Source organism: Pomacea canaliculata, linkage group LG4 (genome assembly GCF_003073045.1).
Source record: "Pomacea canaliculata isolate SZHN2017 linkage group LG4, ASM307304v1, whole genome shotgun sequence".
NCBI classification, from domain to species: Eukaryota; Metazoa; Mollusca; class Gastropoda; order Architaenioglossa; family Ampullariidae; genus Pomacea; species Pomacea canaliculata.
Window position 1 is genome coordinate 14,414,564 of NC_037593.1, and position 19,840 is coordinate 14,434,403.

Sequence of the window (19,840 nt, forward strand, 5' to 3'; positions counted from 1 at the left end):
CGAGGACCTTATTTTCTGCAGCCGTTATTAGGAAAGTCGTCAGAAGTGGGAATTGCAGCGACTGTAAAGCCGGGTGAACCAATTTGGCCTTCGCTCCTTACTTATCTAGTCCAAAGAGTGCAATAAAAAAATAAAAATAAAAATAAAGAAAGGAAGGAAGGAGGTAGTAAAGTAAAGGCGAGACGTCTGGTCTGAAACACAAAACATTACACACACACATGTGCACACGCGCGCACACACACGACTTGCTGCGGCAATTATTTCACACACAGTGCGATTACAGTAATTTGTGTCGATGATTACTTCGCACAGTGAGACCGTGTAACACGCGAGAGTTGCCACACGCACCGACGTGGCGCGGCGGGAGGCAATGAGCGGTTGGGGACGAACCGTCGCGCCGCGAGGTAATTAGTTCCAGATAATTCCGCCACGGATAGTAATTGGCGTCACGGTGACACTGTCCACCTTGTACCCCACAATCGTGATAAGGGGGACGGGGGGTTGGAAGAAGGGATAGTGGATACAACAACGACACCCCCCGTGTCCACACTTGGCCGTGTGACGCAGTGTAATTCCCCATCAACACCATCACCACCACCACCACCACCATCATCACCGGCGTCATTATCGATGTATTCTTTTTCATTGTTTTTTTTTAATTTCTTCCTTTACTTTGGTTTTTTTCCGTCCATCATTCCTTTTAAGTCCTTTTCCTTATCTATTCCTTAGATGACCGCTGCTTTGTAAATCATCCGAAATTACAACTGACTTTTTCTATGTTATCCTTCGTTATGATAATGTAGCTGCTGGCACGGTGTAGAACTGAAACAACCACCCAACCAACCGTTGTGATCATGTGACACTATTTCTATCATTCAGCCTCTACATCCCCCGAACCCTGCAGCTTTAAATCCGTTAAAGTTTCTGCCTCTCCTCGCGCCCAGCAGATTTCCGACAGTCGCTGACAGTCAAGTCGACGCCTGCCGTAAACATTTGTTGCTGCACTTGCAGTAGGTAAGGTGACACTAACGGTTTTGTGTATACAGTCTGTAAACAGGGGGGAGAGTGTGGTGCTCACGCACTCAGGCAGCTCTGCTTACAGCCACAGTGTGTACAGTTCTGTAGACTAGGGGATGGTGGGGGAGCAATAGTTCAGTCTTGATTCCATCACCAGTGTCGATAGCTCCTTATTCCTGTGATGTGAGATGGAGTGGAGGAGGGTGAGGGCAGCAGCGGAAGACGCACACCCTATACCACGAACTTGCATTACTGGACTGCTGGCAGACGAATTTTTCCAGTTAACTACTAAAACGAGGCATGCTTCTATAAAGCAACACCTGCCTCACGCCATACCCTTTACCCTGCTCCTGGGCAGGACCGAGACTGAGTTGGCAGCTAGGATTATCGGTCTTGCTCTCTCTACAGTGCTCACCAGCGCCGCCCAAGAAGGGGAGAGAACTATCGGAATACGATACACGGAACACGTTTATCTATTTTACTAATAGGTTTATTTTACTAGCGCCTCATAAACGAGACCCAGCCTAGTAACCCCTGCTTCCTTAAATTAACCCTTATCTGTTCCCTTCGCTGTACTCATCCTTTCCACTTTACACCGGAAGTCCCTCCGGGGCACATCATACCGGAAGCTACGTCATTTTTGTTAGTCAGCAGTTCTTGCGGACAGTTATTTCGTAACAACACGTTGCAAAATGACGTCACCGCGGTCTGCCATGTTTGAGCGTGAGCTCGGGTGGTCCTAGTTCTTAGCAGCCAGGGGGGTGCAGGGAGAGCAAGAAGGCAAGTCTGAAGCAAAAACGTTTCCGTTGAGAGCCGACCAGATGAGCAGACAATGGTCTCCTGTCTTCACAACCCTTGTCTTGTGTGACGTTGCAGCTTTGCCGGCCGGCCAGGTCCTTATCCTAACGGCCAGACTGGGGAAACGTCTCGGGTCTGGGACTGTAACAAAGATGGCGCCAGAAGCCTCACCATGGCCGGAGCCAAACAGGTGTCTCTTTTTTTTTTAACGCTGCGGAATTTGCAGCTACTTGTACTTTGTTGTGGTGTTTCGCTTATTGCTGTTGTCAGAACTAGAATAGGCCGTGAAGAGTTGTGAACTGTTGTCACTTCCAATGGAGCTTTAAAAAACACAAAGAAGGAGGAGAGAATTGTGCTTTCATGAAGGAAGGTGGTTTGGAGTGCAAGACGTTGCTGAAACTGGTTACAAAATAAACACTGGTATGTTAAGGGAGCAAGTGATGGCTTGGAGTTTATTGTTAGGCTTGTCAAATAAGGTTACAATGCTAACAGAATCATTGAAAGTTAGTTCGGGATATGTTGACGAGATTTGAACCAAGGGCCTCTGACTTCAGGGGAGGGAAGGGAATGTTTTAACTACACAACCGGACGCAAAGCTAGATGAGTGCTGCAAACATAACATTATGTAAGACTAACATTACTGGATGTAAGCGAGTTACATACTACACAAGACTAACATTTTTATGTCGGGGTATGTTATGCAATACGACACAAGCCAAATGAAACTAAACATTACATGTCCAGAGTTTAAAACATTATGCAAATCATCATTACATGCCCGGTTTCAAAACATTACATTATGCGAGAATAACATGGCACAAACAGAGCCCCATGAAAGACCAAGAAAAAAGTAGGGACATGACCTGAAAGGACAAAACCAAGTAGAGCTTAAGGTGATGAAGAAAAACTTTGCCTCCCTTACTCTCTCTCTCTCTCTCGTGCACACACACACACACACACACACACAGAGTGAGAGGCTTCCTTTTATCAATCATCGCGTTCGATTGGCTGTCTCCTGGCAGACACAATCACTTCACTCCTAGTGCTCCACTTGTCTCACAACATCCCCCCAAACCTCCTCAACAGACCCTCGGCGTCAGTGTCTGAGCATTTTATCTTCACTCTTGCAGAAATCTCCATTCGTCCTGAGACCAAACGGCGACGGAAGACGATGAATTGAAGGACGCGTAAAAAAGAGAAATTTAAAATGCTAACCAGAAATATTCCGACACTACATTTTTGTAACTGATAGACAAACCTAAACACGAAAACAATCATTTTCAAAATAATTCTTTATCTGATTCTTGGCAGCAGATTCTAACAAAAGGAATTTTATGGATTTTTTAAAATTTTTGAAGAATATTTTTTTTTAATTTTGATTTATTACTTTCGAATCATTTTGTATTCGCATAGTCCTCATTCTAAGTCGACTAGCATGTTAGTGTTTAAATGCTACAAAGAGATATGCTGAATCGTTTCCTTTCAGAATTTGGGGTTTCGAGGAAGAAATCTTTACCATTATAATTCATCTAAAACACAAGTCAGCAGGGCGAGTTTCCTCAGTGCGGTCGTCAAGCCGCTAACATCATAAATAAAGTTGTATCCATTTAGTTTTTACATGAGTTTTGGTAAGAAAGGCGTTGTGCATTCTGACTGGTTGGCTCTTTCTAGCACTACGCAACCTCCGGTTGAAAAAAATTGAAAAAAAAGGCATCAGCAAAACATTGTTCAGAACCGGCATTTGAAAAATTGGCCTTATCAGTTTTCGGGTTCTCAATCACTGATTACCTCTTACTAAAATAATTGTTTTTTTTTTTGATTTAGTGCGGCAATCCCGCAGAGAAAGATAGACCTCATGAATTGTTTTTACTAAAGGCAAAATAAAAATGCTTAGAAACTCGTGAAGAGTAGGATCCACTTGAATCTCGTCTATTTTCATGTCTGTTCATGTGGAAAAAGTTGAAGGTTTCGTAGTATGTTGTGTTTAATAAAAGAAATTACATAGGATTCTTTCGTTTGCATAGACGAAGTCTCGTTCTCCATCACGTGACTTTATTACATATGACCAAGACTGCTTACCAAGTGAGACAGATTGTTTTCTATAATTTTTAAAACTGTGCTTCAGCGGTGATGGCTGCAACCCCTGTACCTGTCTTTCGCTACTCTGCATCTTTATCATTACCTCAGAAAACCGAAGAGGGAGGACCGCATCAGCAATCATTATACCCTGAACTCAGCCTTTACAACTCCCCTTGACAACAAGCACGTACGCACAGAAAGACAGACAGAGAGAAGGAATATAGAGAAAGAAAGAAAGTAAAAAGACAGACAGAAGTTCAAGAAACCACATTTCGACTCTTCTACAAAGAATCCGCCATAGTCCTTCAGACACACACGAAGACATACACACAGACACCGCCCATCTCACACACACACACACTTATGACACAATGTATCGCACACGTGTAATTGTCAAGCAGCAGACGTAACTCTCTTGCTCTCGCCAACACCTTCTCACGCACTTTTAGTACAGACGAGATCTCAAACAACAGACGCGAGATTTCAACGCTTTATTTCTGACAGCCAGAGATTTTGCAGACACAAGGGAGCTAACAGCAGTTCAGGCCGTAACCGCGGGTTATCTCCCCCGTAATAGCATCAAACTGCCTCGTCAGCTATATTTTTTATTGTTATTCAAACCTGAGAGCGATATTGGCCTATCCAATTAGATAGCTTTTATCAATGTACGTCTGTTGAGCTCGTGGCTCTCTGCTGCGCATCCCTCGTGCTTCCACTTTTATTTATTACTTGATAGCGTCTCTCACGACAGCCAAAGCACTTTACTAGGTGAGAAAAACCAAAGGCTTTTAGAAGATCAGACACATTAGATGCTCTGGCTTTTAAGTCCTTCATCTCGTCTGCAAGCAAATTTTTTTATTAAGAAAGAACACGCATTTAAAGTTCTTTCCATACAGAAAGGACTATTTCAGAACCTTATCTGAGTGCCAAGTGCACTGGTGAAGGTGACGATAAAAGAAGACAAAAGAGAACAGTAAATCCGGTAAGGTTGGACAAGATTAACTGAGTGCATGAACTCATGGGCTGGCAGACCTTATACCCTGGTTTTCTTTTTACAATCGTTTGTTTTCTGTAAAGTCTCGATGTAAAACTTCTTCCCAAGTTTGTGTTAACTGTTTGTAACGATAGCATCGCATGGTCACGATCTGCGTATCTAACTTAACTCAAAACTAAATATATTTTGTATCGCCAATCCTCGGTTATACTTTTCATAACATTCTAGAAAATGAATCTGTGCTAATGTGTCGGTTTAAAAATCATTTTGTCATCAACATCGTCTAGCGGTTAGTGTGGAGCAGGTTGCTGAAGTTACCTCCCCACCCACATGTGACTATTTTCCCTGATCTTTAAACATTCCACAAGGTTTAAGTACCTAGTGATATGGGCAATTCTCACTACAAGTGTGTCGTATTAAATCTTTTCTTATTTCTTATATCCTCGAATTTTGTTTTGGGTCAATCACGATATAGCAAATGCTTTTTCATCATGTTTCATGGTGAAGCTATCAGAATACTGTTCTGTCATTTGTCCTCTGGTTCAATTCCGTAACTGTCTTGGGTTTTGCAACACCACTGGATAATTGTATGTCTTCAGTCACGACCCAGCTCTAAGTCCTGTTAGAAACTTTAAAACTTGATAGGTTTGTCGGATTGGGGACTAGCCTGTTGGCCCCTCAGAGGGTGCGCCAGGGAAAACCGCTGGCTTGGAGACGGGTGGAGAACTGTTGTGATAGGCATTGTTAATAAAACTGGTCGCCATGGTTACAGTGCATCTACAATATGCCATTTGTTCCCAATCCACGCAGGAGGTCACCTGATGCTCTAACCTGCGTGAAATTACCTCCTCCTGTGCCGTTTTCTTCTCGAGTTTTCTTGGATTGAGATGTGCTTTGGCGGCTTGATCAAAATGGGACAGCAGGTAAGGGACTGCGTGGACCGGAGTGATCCTCCCTTCCCTCCTTGACATGTTGGCATGTTAGTGTCCTGATGTGCAATGTGGCCTTTGTTCGTGCGGACCCTTGTTGTACTAATGCAAGAATACCTGTATACCCACAGACAACCTTTCTCCTTTACAATGTTTTTCATAATAAGAAGCCTAAAGCGGGTGCACGCATCATAATTACGGATTGCATTTTATTCAGGGGTGGAGGGAAGTTACTCATAAATCTTGGTCTCCATAATAGTATTTTATGGCTGTATCAAGATTTTGTAATATTGGGTTACTTTGGACTTAGCTTAAACAATATGGCGTTAGCGGTTCTCGATTACTTTGCAGTTAGGTTTGACCGTTTGTGATTTTTTGTGAGTTTTGAGATATTACAGGATTGTTGTATCTTGAGTGAGTCAGTTAGTCGTAGGGTTATTGAAAGGGTTATTTAAGTTTCTCTGCTGTGTGATGAGTGATTCCATCTTTTGCCTAGTTTGAGTCTTCAAGTTTCTTTTTTCCTAGGAATAGTTACCTTGTATCCCGGGTTCATAATTCTTGGTTGTTGTGTTAGTAGCTCAGTCAGATCTCCTTTTAAAAAATATTTTAAACACCAAAATATTTCCAAATAATAAATAATAAATTTACGTGGTCGGCTTTCTTAGTTGGCAGTTCCACCCCTTGGTGTGTCGGGTGGCCGACTTCAGACCGTTTGCCACCAGGGCCAGTGTGCATTGTCGTGTCTTAAGTCGGATTTCACTTCTTCTCAAGACATCTGTGATCTTTTTCAGCTCACTAACCAATAGCAATACTTCATCTTGTTAAACAAACGGCTTCAGTAAAATATACCCCACTCCCACTTACTATCAACAAAATGTTGCGCTACCGGTATGTGACGATAACTCTGCAATCATTAGGCCAACGCAAAGAATCTGGGTAGGTCGTTCATATGGATTGTTAATGCTGTGTTGTTTTTTGTTTGTTTGAGGTTTACTTTGGTTTTGTTTTGGTTTTGTTTTGTTTTTGTTTTTTTTGGTTTCTTTGTTTGGTTGGTTGGTTGGTTGGTTGTTGTTATTGTTGTTGTTCTTCTTCTTCTTGTTTTTTGTTGCTGGGGTTTTTTTTTTAGCTATGTAAAATTTGTCGCATGTGGTTCTTGTCGTGTCACAAGATGGCAATGTGTGTGTGTGGTATAACCGTTGTGTGTTACCGTTGTCTTCATGGTCTTGCCCAGCGCACCTGTGGCCGTACGACCATAGTCAGACTCTTCAATCGTCTTGCGTTGCCCTCCTCCCTGTGCGCCGAATCAGATGGGAGAATGTCATCAGACTTCCCCTTTCCTTCTCAGGCCTCACAGTTTGAAATTCTTTGCCCCTTTTTATTTGAGATGCATCTGCGTTCAAAGTTTCTGTCCATCTTCAAAACCCTCTTCTTTAAGACATATCATCTGAAACCAAGCGAACTGTTCCACTCACTCCTCTATTCTTCATGTTCACCCACGAAGTGTCATCCGTCTGCCAACGCTTATGTTTCTTTATTGTTGACCTCTACTTCGTTCGTGATTTTTCATGTAAGACACACTAAGCTCATCGATATACAGAGAAATGTGGTCTACAAATTCTTCTTCTTTTATTGTTATTTTTGAAAGTGTATGTGTGTGTATATGAGCAAAGCTCAAGGCAATGTCAGTGTGTGTGTGTGTGTGTAGTCTACTATTGTTATTATTACAGACCTTCTTTATTTAACGATTCGTGAATGTTTATTTTCGTCCACAAAAGTGTCCATCAGCTGTCTGATCGCGCATTTGTCCTAGTCAAATTATGTCATGGATGAAAGGAAAAGAAAATCCAGGCTGAGGCTGTCCATCTGCATACCCTTCATCACTTATGTTCGCAACCTTTTCCCTCCCGCACTTTGATTAACCCTCGGACTTTTTTCCTCTATCAGTTCATCCTCCTCCCCCCATTTCTCTATCATTAAGAGGAGGTTACAGCATCCTCAGCCACTAGCAATGCACAACAGGGTATTACAAGAACAATAACTCTTTCTTTTAAGTTGTCCGTAAGCCTTGACTGATAGCTTCCCCTTATTCGCTTTTCCCTCGAAGAGCAGTTGATACTGTGATTGCAGAGCGTGTGGCTTCGTGTTTACAGTTAAACAGTTTGAGACAAACACTAGAGGGAAATGGAGAGGCCACTGTAGTGTGTAAAAGAGTGTTAATAAATGTCTAAAATACATTGATGCTTTTAATGGCAAACCCGGTTAACCGCGCTTCCTAGTTACGGACATCTGTAACTAAGACCGACCTGCCACAATGCCTCACAAGGGGGAAATCCGGTTTACAGACAAACAGTTCGTACTAACTAGTTAGTCTGTTACACTATTATTATTGTGTTTAAGATTTGTCATGGTATATTTGGAAATGTTTCTTAAATATTTTATTGCAATGATAAATATGTAAGCTGATGGTAATGACGAATCTGCTCCGACAAAATGAACAGATGACCTCAAGGAGGTATCTCGTTTCTAACCAAGAGACCGCTTGTTTTGCGCAAGGTAAATAAAGTGAAAGAAGAATAAGGAAAAAAAATCGTCCGCTAAAGAATAAGAAGGAAAGAAAAAAAAAAAGAAAAAAGTGTAACCGGGCACCTAGCTACCCAGAATAAGTGGCTGCAACCGACCAGTCAAGCAGAACGCGTGGTCACGTGGTCAGCCCTCTATGACTAAACTCAACCTCACGATAATACAGCCCTACCTCTAACCCTGAGCCCTAGCCAAACCCCTAGAATCTATTTCTTTTATATTTATAATTCAGTATTTGTCTGTTTGCTGCTGTATGTGCTGCATAAAGGCATTAAACCTGCCAAGATACGATGCTGCCTTCTGTCTTCTAACGGAGGTAATCCAAAGAAAGGAATAAAGGAAAGAAGATTTAACTTCTTCTCTTCTCAAGACATATTTAATATTTTTTTGCTTACTAACCAATAACCAATGGCTTCAGTAAAATATAGCCTCCCTCCCACTTCCTATCTGTCAACAAAATGTTGCGCTTCCGGTATGTGATGATAACTCTGCTGACCATTAGACCAGCACAAAGAAAATCACGCAAGCGGCCATCCAAAAAAAAAAAGTTGTGTTTTTTTTTTTTGTGCTGCGCCTGTCATCAATAATTGAGTCACTTGCATCGTCTGCAAATTGCCGGCTGTGTTTAGCGTCACGTTCCAACAGTTCGCCACCAACCGTCGGAAATGGCTGCCATCAAGACCGGTCCCAGGAGACGGCGAACAACAAGATCCAACACCAGGAGAGCCACACGAGCTGTTCTTGATCGTAAAATGCTGAGTTTTTAATTGTTGTTATTTTGTTAAGTTCATTTTGTCACTGATTGCGAGCTAGAGCCAAAGGCAGGTGTGATGTGAGACACTAGACTGTTGGTCTTCCTGACACCTGCAACCTCACTCTTCAGTTTAGTGATCGGATAAATGAAGGGCTGTTTGCCACCCGCATCTCTTTGTTTTTTCTTTCTCTCTCAAACACAAACTCTTTTTTCTCACACTCACAGGCATGCATAGACTTTGCGAATTTGATCTGTGAAATTTATTTTTTAATCACATTTCTCACTATATTACAGTAATGTAAATAACAATAACAAAGCATACAAAAATAAGAAACCAAAAAATACAAAACAACATCACCTACCTATAAATAACCTTTTTTCACCTTCGTTCCTGTACACCTGCTTGCACACAATGCACAAATGAAAGTATTATTACATGCAGCAAACTACCACCATCAGTTTATCACCATTTATTTTTATATAAAATCATTATAGAGTTGGAATGTGTAGCAGGAGTACTGCAAAATTACTTTATCCTCTAGTAAATCGGGTAGATCAGATTTATTTTTTAAAAAACTTAATCAGCAGCATCACCTGATAACAAAAGATCAGTCTACCCTCGCCTGTAAACGTAGATGACTAACATAATTATACACACTTGCATGATGCACTTCACAATGTCTACTGTAGATGTGTATCTGAGCATTACATACCAACGTCTGTAAGCGGGCACAAGAACTACACAAAATATATTTTCACACACTCATGAATGAATGTCGAAAATAAAGACGGAAAGAAAGATAAGAAATAAACGAATGAATGAAAAAAGAACGGCAACATTTTTTTAAAATAATGAAAACATGGCGCGATTCATCCCGCAGTTAACCTACGCGATCTATACCCACCGACTGTCATTTGTTCACGTCGGAGCGAGTCAAGCCTGCCGCCATCATCAACCGTCTGCCGTCTGTGAAGTCTCCACCACCCCCCCCTCTCTCCCCTCCTGCCCCTCTCCTCCTCCATCAGCTCAGCCGCCTCACGTTACGCAAATCATTCTTAGCCCCCATCCTCATCCCTTCACCACATCCCCCTCCACTTCCGCCCAGGCCCCGGTCACCGCTGCAAGGCGATCGGCCTATTCATCAGTTCCATCGATCTCCGTAAATCTGTCCTTGACCCTGGCGCTGGCACTCTGCCAGAAGCTCGTGCAGTGCATAATGACGCTGGTGTCGTCCACGTCGTCCACGTCTGCCACTTCATTGTGACCATACTGTGGCTGTAACGCTTTGTTGTCATCTCACCAACTAGCAAATTTTATTACCTCGCAAGTTTACTTGAAAATTGTGATGACAGTAAAAAAAAAAATGCTTATAAAGTGTGGAATGAGTTACCAAGGGAAATAAAATTACAATAGAATACTTTAAGACTATGACATGTACATTAAGTTATAATTTAATTATAAATATAAATTAAATTATAAGAATTCAAGGCTGTCAAAGAGAGAGAAGGGGTCACGTAGGTCATTACAGGAAAGTCTTCTAACCTTTGGTAATGCTGTTAAAAAAAAAAATGTCTTGAACATGAGTAAGCAAGGGCAAGAAAGGTATATATTCAAAAAAAAAAAAAAAGATGAGAGCTCGTCACACTGCTTCAATGTATTCCAACCGATTTCTTCACTATGTCAGCAAACCATTTCTCGTTCCACGAACTTTTAATACTGGACAGCTGGCAGACGATTTTTTTTTTCCAGTTAACTGCTAAAACGAGGCAGGAGTGTACAAAGCTTCCGGTTTATTCACATTCTTTGTTTATGCTCGCCGAGACTAACAGCGGAGAACTTCGCACGAGGCTAAGCGTTGGTCTTAGCAAACATCAATCCACCTTTACACATCCATGGTCGTTCTACATTTTATTTTCGAACTGGTGTCGCTGTACTCAACTCGGCAACTTGAGAAGATTGGTGTTTGTAATATATTTGCAGGAAACGAATGTATATTTGCGCAACAGGGAACAGACAATTTTCCTCACTTCTCCCAAGGTTCGAACTTGATCGTTTCCACGAAGGAACCTACTGAATGAAGGAATGGGTAATGGAAGGGCTTGTTGCTAGAGGAACTGGAGCTCTTGACCTCCGACCCGCATTCCATCTATCGCACGGCTGGCGTTTTCCTGCGCGTTTGTCGCGTCCCACAGGCCGTTGGTCTGACCGTGGGTACATTCAGACATCGTTGACTGGCGTCGACCCCGCTGCCGACACAACTTGGAGACGCCGGGGCACAGGGGTCAGGAGGGTGATAACCGGGCGCCTGTGGCAATTACGCAGTCATGAGACGTCAGACGCAATCTGCGCCACTTACGCAGTCATGAAACGTCAGACGCAACACAGCGCCAAAGATAAGACTCGTCCCCCTCGCATGATCACGTGTTCAAAATGGTGGCCTAGTGAGTTTGTCTATTGCCGAGATATTGCGCTACACGAATAAAGTTATTATTTATTATTATTTATAAATCAGAAATTGCAGTTTGGTCTCTTTTGATTGGAGTTTATTTTAAAGAAAATAATTGTGGTGATCATTTAAAAAAAAAATTCAATGTGATGTATAAATGGGGAAGAGGATCATGTGACCTTGTTTCAGACATGGGATCTCCTGTCACAGCCAAAGGTCAGGTTGTTATATATGTTGAACCACCCTTACATAGGTAGTCCGTTGTTGACCGAAGGCGTCGTATGTGGCGACTGACTGTACAGGTGTTGTAGAGATGTCAAAGGAAGAACAGAAAAGAAAACCAAAAAAAGAGAAAAAAACAGAAAGAGCTAAGGATGAGAGACAGGAAGAAAATTAAAAAAATAATAACAGATGTCTTCACGTGACAGAAAAGATAAGTTATCTAAGAAATGTCACCTCCAACACCACCAACACCCTCTCCCCACCCACACCGGAAAAAAAACCCGAAGTCGACAACACATCGCTCCCAGAGTGAAAACTTTTCGATTCCAGCGTCTTCAGTGGCTTCGTTAGTCTGCAGAAGACAAACAGGTCTCCCTCCCCTTTGCCGGCAGTAGCATCGTTATTCACATCAAGCCGGACATCCAATGGTTTGTGTGCAGGACTGATTTGTGTGGAGGTGATAGTCTACACTGTACCCGACTGTAGACTGATTTGTGTGCAGGTGTACGGGAGCCTCAGGGAGGATTTAGGATAATTGTGGTGATAGGGGTAAACAGAGAAAGGTGGTGTTTGGGTGTATTGCGGTCATCAGAAATGTTTTACTCAGACTGATTGATTGTTGTATCTTCTCGTCCTCGAGCCATGGGGTGGATTAACTAAACAATAAAAAAGAGAGATGGACATGAAGACAGTGAGACAGACAAACACACTGTGAGGCATACAGCCAGACAAAAAAAAAAAAAAAAGAAAGAACACCTGAACATTTCAAAGACAAAAGAAATCAAATTCAAAGATAAAGAAAACTAACCTTGATCCCTCTTGCACTTCAAAAGCATCAGCCGACAATAACTACATTACAGGGTCGTTGTTACTGTTCTGACACTCTCCAGAGCTAGGGTTGAGACAACACGTGATTCAGGTGAAGAAGGGTAAAAAAATATAAAAAAGAAACATGAATGAAGAAATAAAACTAAGCACAAAGACAAAAAACGGCTCAAAACAGACGACACAACACTAAGACTAATCTCTCAAGTTGTCAGACATTGCAACAACTCGAGACCAACCCTCCGAACGCCAAGAAAGTTATGACTGTGGTGGTCAAAGAACACAGATCGATCGCGACTGGAGCACCGACGGATGTTTTTTGAAGTCCTATCGGATGTTTGTGGCTACCATCGATCCTGCAATATGTGCGTGGCATGCCGGGTAACAGAGACGCAACACCGACAGTCACGTGACTGCTGACGAGAGCTACTTCACTACCACCATCGTGACCCCTCCCCTCCAAAACCATTGCCACGATGGATGCGGCTTTAGAAACTAATGTCTTTTGCATGGCACCAGTTTAAATGAAAATTTATTTTGTAAGAGTCGGATTTAGTTTTAATTATATTTTTAATTTTAACGGGTCGACAGTTCAATTGAACATCACCCGATCTTCGGATGAAGCTCTGCTCGGAGTCACCAGAAGTTTCTTGTAAGACACTGTTGAGTAGATAAAGTCACACAACGTCCCCAACATCACGTGACCGTATTGTCGTGCTGTAAGTGGCTACATATTTATATACACTTTAAAAAAATGGAATGCCATCCTGCACTCTCTGATGGATAAACAACCTTGCTGGATAGGACTTGAATTGACAAGATCCGAATGCTGGATACCCGCATAAATGATGACTGCGAGACACAGGTAACTCGGGTACATAACATTTCTACCTGACAAACTGCCTCATGCGTCAAAGTAAATAAAAGTACAAACTGAAGATAGCAGAATGAGGTCCTGTGTTTTTGTCGCCGAGTAATTAACAGCTACCCACATCGTCAGCCAATAAAGCTCAAAATAGCGGCAGTTAAACTGCGGGAGGTTCTCAGCGCCAATAACAATGGCGCACAAATTACCTTTTATCACTGCTCAATAAAAGCGAGAGACGGGGATAGGGTTGTGGGAGGACCTTCTCGATTACGCAACAAAAAGTCCTCGAAACATCGATCGAAGCAGAATATCACTCCGAGTGCACGCAAACTTAAAACTGTGCGTTTGCGCAAGAATTTTTTTTTTCCAAGCGCAACATCACCAACTGTAACCACCTCCACAACAGCAACCACCGTCACCAAGCTGGCGTACAACCTTCCCGATGGAGGCCGATGAATGTATTGCCATTGGAGAAACTGGAAGGTGGTTGTCAGGAGTGTGTGTGATGAGAAGAATCTCTTGTTGAAGATGGATTGAGGGTGGAAGTGAATGAACCGGGGTGTCATTGGAGTAGACTCACTTTCAGAAGAGTTCCCTGGCTGTTGGTGGCCAGTTTGGGAGGAGTATCTTTATGACTACCTTATCACCCCCTTCTCGCTCACTGGCCGGTCTTCTGGAAGGACTCGACAAGGTGTTCTGCTGTCATAATCTTTGATCGATCTTCCTGCTGCTGCCTGGGAGGGATGAAGATGGAGAATACAGGGAGAGCTGACGTGGAGAAACTGAGTGCTGTGAAAGCAAGTTGCAAGAGGAGAACAGGGTGGATGGGAGGTGGTTTTAGAGAGAGTGGGAGCAACAACATGGAAGTCGCTTCAGGACTTCTTTTCATATTCAGTAACATTATTAAATTATTATAGCCTCAATCACAAGCATTTTCCCAAATCAATTTTTTACATTACTCATAACTCTTAGTTCCTTCAAATTTAATTTAATTGAAATAATTAGTGGTGATTGTGAAGGGTTCCATGAAAAATACTCCGTAGTAACATAACTGCCATTAAAATGTCAGCTTGATGGGAACACGAAGGATGGAGTAAAGGACGGAAATGGTGGAGGGATCAGGGTGGGGGAAAATGATACAATGCTCATTGTTTTCGATCATCGACATCTCAGTTGCGAACTTTCAAAGTACAAAAGAGTTTTTATCTCAACTGGTGAAGTGTCTTGAAGTTCTCTAGCGATGGTCACTTTGGTCTCCTTCACGAATGCTCGCTTGTTTTAGGTTAATTTTCTTGTTCATTTACAAGAAGTTAAAAATATAAACATATACCTATATTTTTATTGATGATATTGTTTTGTGAAATAAGTCCTGAAAAAGAGAGTGGATAATTCTATTCCGACACGAATACCCAGGGTGTCTTCTTGCACGTCATCTGGTCATCTACATATTTAAGACTTGCTTTTTAACTGGCCAAATATGAACGCACATTCGACTATATTTGTCCGGTTAAACAGGGGCATTGGTCAATAGTTACTTCTCATTTTATTTCGTATTTATGAATGCTTTTAGTCTTTGAGTTTATTGTCTTTATCATTTATTTATTTTGGACCAGGTCTGAACAGAAATGCTCACACACGCACGTAGACACACATTTAAACATTTTAATATTCATGGGAGCGCACACTGCCTGCGCAGGTACAGAGGTGTACACCCGAGCACATTTCCCGCGAGAAATTTCGGGAAGAAAGAGCAGCCCGTGACGTCTGTGATTAACCGGCGAGCGTTAACCTCCCTCACTCCCTCACGTCATTACACTGAGGGTGAACGACATCGGCGATGCGTGAGTTCGCGTCTGGGTCACGACCAGACAGGAAGTGACGCAAGTATTCCTTAGTAGCAAAAAGCCAGTTTCCGGGGTTGATCATTTCCCAGTGGTACAAAGATGTCGGTGTGACTCATGACTCACAGAAAATACGAAACGTTTTGATGCTGTCCTTGTTTGCTTTGTTTGTGTAACATTTTGTTTTAATCACAACTGTTATTGTCGATGTAACAGTACGTGTGCAAATGAATGAGCGATAATCTCTGGTGAAATGGTTCCAGTCACCCGTCCAAAATTTTAAAGGTCTAGTCGTGGACGTGTATAAATGTCTGCCGAGACCAACGCTTAGCCTCTTGCCAAGTTCTCCGCTGTTAGTCTCGGTGAGCCTAAACAAAGAATGTGAATAAACCGGAAGCTTTATGCACACCTGCCTCGTTCTAGTAGTTAACTGAAAAAAATCGTCTGCAGGCAGTCTTTGTTTTTTTTTTCTTAATTTTGTAAGGCACTTTGAGCCTGCCTTTGATGGTGGTGTATATATAAATCAACTTCTTTATTATTATTATTACAAGTTCATGGCCTAGTGGAATGCACATTTTTAACGATTGCTCGAGTGCACATCAAGAGTAAAAATGAAGCCAAAATCGGATGGATAAAATGGCTGGACAAAAATATTGTTAGAAACTGATCCTTCTAAAACCGTATTATTTTATTACATTTCATTACATAGCATGGTGTGTGTGTGTTAGACGTAGAATTCTAGTTGATTAGCATTAATTTCAATAAATTGAAATGTTTTATCCATTGCTATTTTATAATTTTGCTGGAGTAAACATTTTTCTGTCCCAGACTATCATAAATCTCCGTGTTATCATCGACAGCATTGTCTCATAAATTTCACATCAGTGCACTGACTGCCAGTCCCAGCTAACATTGATTACAAGATGGCCACACTGTGTTACTATTGTCTTCACCACCTTGCCCCCAGGATACCCGTCCGAGCAACTGACGCCTTCCCACCCGAGTTGGCCTATCCCACACCCCTCTGCTCAAAACAGATGAGAGCAATTCAGTAGACCCACCACCACCCCATCGTGAAGACTTCTGTCCCCTCCATTCGGAGTCTTCACAATTTAAATTTTGTGAAAATATGTTTGATAATCCGCCAAACTCTTTTATTCATTTTTCATTTCCTCATCTTCGTCTGTGCACTTCGTTTATGTCTGGCACTGTGTTGTCCTTTTGCTGATGTGTTTTCCTAACTGTCGGCTTAGTTTCTTCTTGAGTTTGTGTATTTTTCTACACTGGGAATTGCACATTACAGATTCCATCATCATCATCATCATCATCGTCGTCGTCGTCGTCGTCGTCGTATTTGAATCATTCATTATCTATGATATATACAGCTATTTGTGATATATTCAGAGTCAGTATTCAGGGAGTGTGCTGTTGTTGTTTATTTGGTTGTTTGTTTTCTTTTTCCTCGTTTTGTCTGGCGTTTTGTACCACACGATTCTTCATAAATTTTCAATGAGCTTAAAAGTGGATTTTTTTGTTAAATTGAACTTTGAAAAGATTCTGTGCTGGAAGCTAAACAAAGGGTTTACGCCTGGTGTAAGGTTCTTTCGTAAAGTCAATAAACCAATTGTTTACTTTACCGGTTGAACAGGTTAGAAAGGATTCATATCGACTGTGTGGTTCTGAAATGCTTATAGTTATTTCACAGCCTGTTTCACTTTCGACTTCATCTCCTGTACAGGTGGACTGTTTATATTTGTTTTGATTTTTTACCTGATGGTTGCCTTCCGAACGGATACCTTGGAGAAAACTCCCATTGCAGGTTTTAATTTTTTTGGTTCTATTTCTAGAACTCCCAGGCATGGTTTATTTCTTGTGCTGCTTCATCCAACGACAAGAACCTGTCTGTTAAAACCATTTTAAATGTAAAAAAAAAAATTATTTCCGTAAATGAATTTTTAAAAAGAATGAACGCCAGACTGAAGCAAGTCTTTGGCATCGTCATGTTTGGTATTCCGAGAGCAACGAGGTCCGATGGCGGCTTATGTAAATGCACTTTAAGAGATTTATGTTTAAAACCGAAAAGCAAACATTAAACACTTTGATGTAGCGGGAGACGAGCTTTGCTTGTCGTGAGAGGTAAACGCCTGCACGTGAAGATAAACTATGAAAAGCAAACAAAAGCGGGCAATGAAATGTTTAAGAATTTCGGAACTTGTGTTAGTTTTCGCACCCGCGGCATGGGCGGCGAGCACGCGTGCTGGTGCAGAATGGTTAGCAGGAATAAACTCCAGAAATCCGGTGACGACCACGGCTATGGGGGAGACTACGTGAGATAACAGTTGCAACGAGATTTACGGAATTGTTGCACGCGCACTTAGTTGGACAGACAGAAGAGCAGACTAAATAACGGAGAGAAGAATATCTAAAGTCTTGCACATAAAAGAGACAAGAAGAACAATAAAAAAATGAACTTAACATTCCACGAATCGACAATCCTGGTGAGGCCAACGTTCCCTTTGCGTCGTCTGTTCGGCATCTTGGCTTCACCGTGACTTCTGACATGACCTTTGACATCAGCATTAACATCTTCATAGGTTAGAGCTTTTACGGAGAAATATGAATAAAATTAACTGGCGATAATTCAGTCAAGTAAAGGATAAATCAACAACAAAATAATAATAACAACAACAACAACATCATCATCATCATCATCATCATCATCATCATCACTCAGCCCACATACCTACCTACTTGCCATTTCTGGATGTTCTGATGCATCTTCGCGCCTGTTGTGGACGACAAAGTCAGATCTCGCGGGAATATCACAAAACGCCAGCAAACAGCGGTTTTTCTAATTATAGATCGTATTGATTGAAGCTTTTCTCTTTTTTCTCTCTTTCTCTCTCTCTTTCTCTCGGCGCTGAGGCGTAAATGGGTTCACGATGGACTGGGGTGCTGGGAGGGAATTAAATATTTATCCCATGCGGCCACAAATGCTGGTCTTCGATAGATTGCAATTGTAAGAGGCAGCAAACACCGGGCCGGCCCGACTGTGGGCACCGCAAATTGACTGAGCTATAAATAGACTGTCCTGGTGGATTTGGGCCGGTGTTAAAGCCACTTGCGAGGTAGCGTCAACAGTTACCCCGGGTGGGACGGGTAGAGGGAGGTGCTGGAGGACAGAGGACAAGGTGTGCAGACCCCTGCTCAGGCCTGACGAGATGGAGGGGCAGGGAGGGATGGTGTACCTGTGGAGGAATCACGACTTTGGTCAGTAATTTTTATTTTTTTTCCGTGAGAGCAAGGTCAAGGGTTATCCTTGTGATTTTTGCAAAAGGTACGCCGGTGACGTGCGTCAGTTGTAAGACTCCATCTGTCGGACACAGTGGCAGACAGTCAACGACATGTCGACCGCATCGTATGCACTTGGTATTGTTTACGAGGCGAAAAGATGAAAGAATGATCAAAAGCTCGCCCCCGTCATAAATGTTTGTTCTGTGTGTGTGTGAGAGAGAGAGAGAGGAAGAAGAAACAAGGAAACAAAACAATTCCCACTCCACCCAACCAAAGATTCCAAAAGCTCCAACATTTCGTTGGCTGCAAGGACATGAAAATTCATGCGCGCTGCTCCATATTCATGACGACTACATTCCCTGAGCCATGACCAGCATCTAGCTAAGGCCTCACCCTTCTGCATCATCCGTCCTACCCAACAACCCCGCTCTCAAAATCTCAGCCGATGTTGCGAAGGAGGAAGAAAAGAATAATGCAAGATGCACGAGTCTCTGCCAGAGGAGTTGTATTAGCATGCTGCCGCAGGGGACTATGTCCACACAAAGTGGTACAGCGGGCAAGACCGACCTCTGTCAGCAGGAGGCAACCGAGACATTAGCGTGTGCTTCTGCTGACGGTCAGCGCCTTCGTCAACTCACATTTCTAGCTGAGAGTTGTGGAGGTGACTTGCGTTGTCATTGTCGTTGTCGAGTCGAGTCTTATGTCGAAGAAAGAAGATAGATGATAAGAGAACAATGGCATGATGTAAGCTTACCTGTCTGTCTGTCTTACTTCTCTCTTCGTTCCTCCATTTACCCATCAAGTGCAAATGATGCTAAGGGTCTCGTTAAAGAAATAGGTTACTGTATTTTTCAGGATACATCGGGAAACTTTAAATTAACATCATTTCAAATTCTGTATTACTGTGTTGTTGTTGTGTTATTCTGTATTATTTTTGGAAGTGTCGGGGCGCCAGTTTCTCCACTCCACCCTTCAGTATGCACTGCACCCTCGTGGTGTTTGTCTACCGAGATCACGTGACTGACTATGCCATATCCAGCTGAGAGATTAGCTTTTTTTTTTTTTTGCAACCAAAAAAAAATGGTCATCAATACAAACATGGCGTCCAATCACTTCTTACCTTGCGGATTGCGTGCATGTGTGCGTGCAGGCAGATTGAACAGTCCCACCCTCCCCTCCGCGGCTTCTAATT

The 19,840-nt window shown here is 42.4% G+C and overlaps 1 protein-coding gene across 2 annotated transcripts in view; it reads left to right on the forward strand.

The window, feature by feature from the left end:
- The window catches only part of LOC112563376 (neo-calmodulin-like), a 143,105-nt gene that overhangs the window by 23,996 nt on the left and 99,269 nt on the right, over window positions 1-19,840 (forward strand). Inside the window, exon 1 of one of the 2 annotated variants that reach the window (XM_025237308.1) lies at window positions 5,785-5,811. The exons of the other annotated variant lie outside the window; for it this stretch is intronic. Coding sequence (XP_025093093.1) covers window positions 5,800-5,811 — 12 coding nt within the window. The 5' untranslated portion in view covers window positions 5,785-5,799. Of the gene's footprint in view, window positions 1-5,784; window positions 5,812-19,840 lie in introns of those variants that run through there. 2 annotated transcript variants of the gene reach the window in all.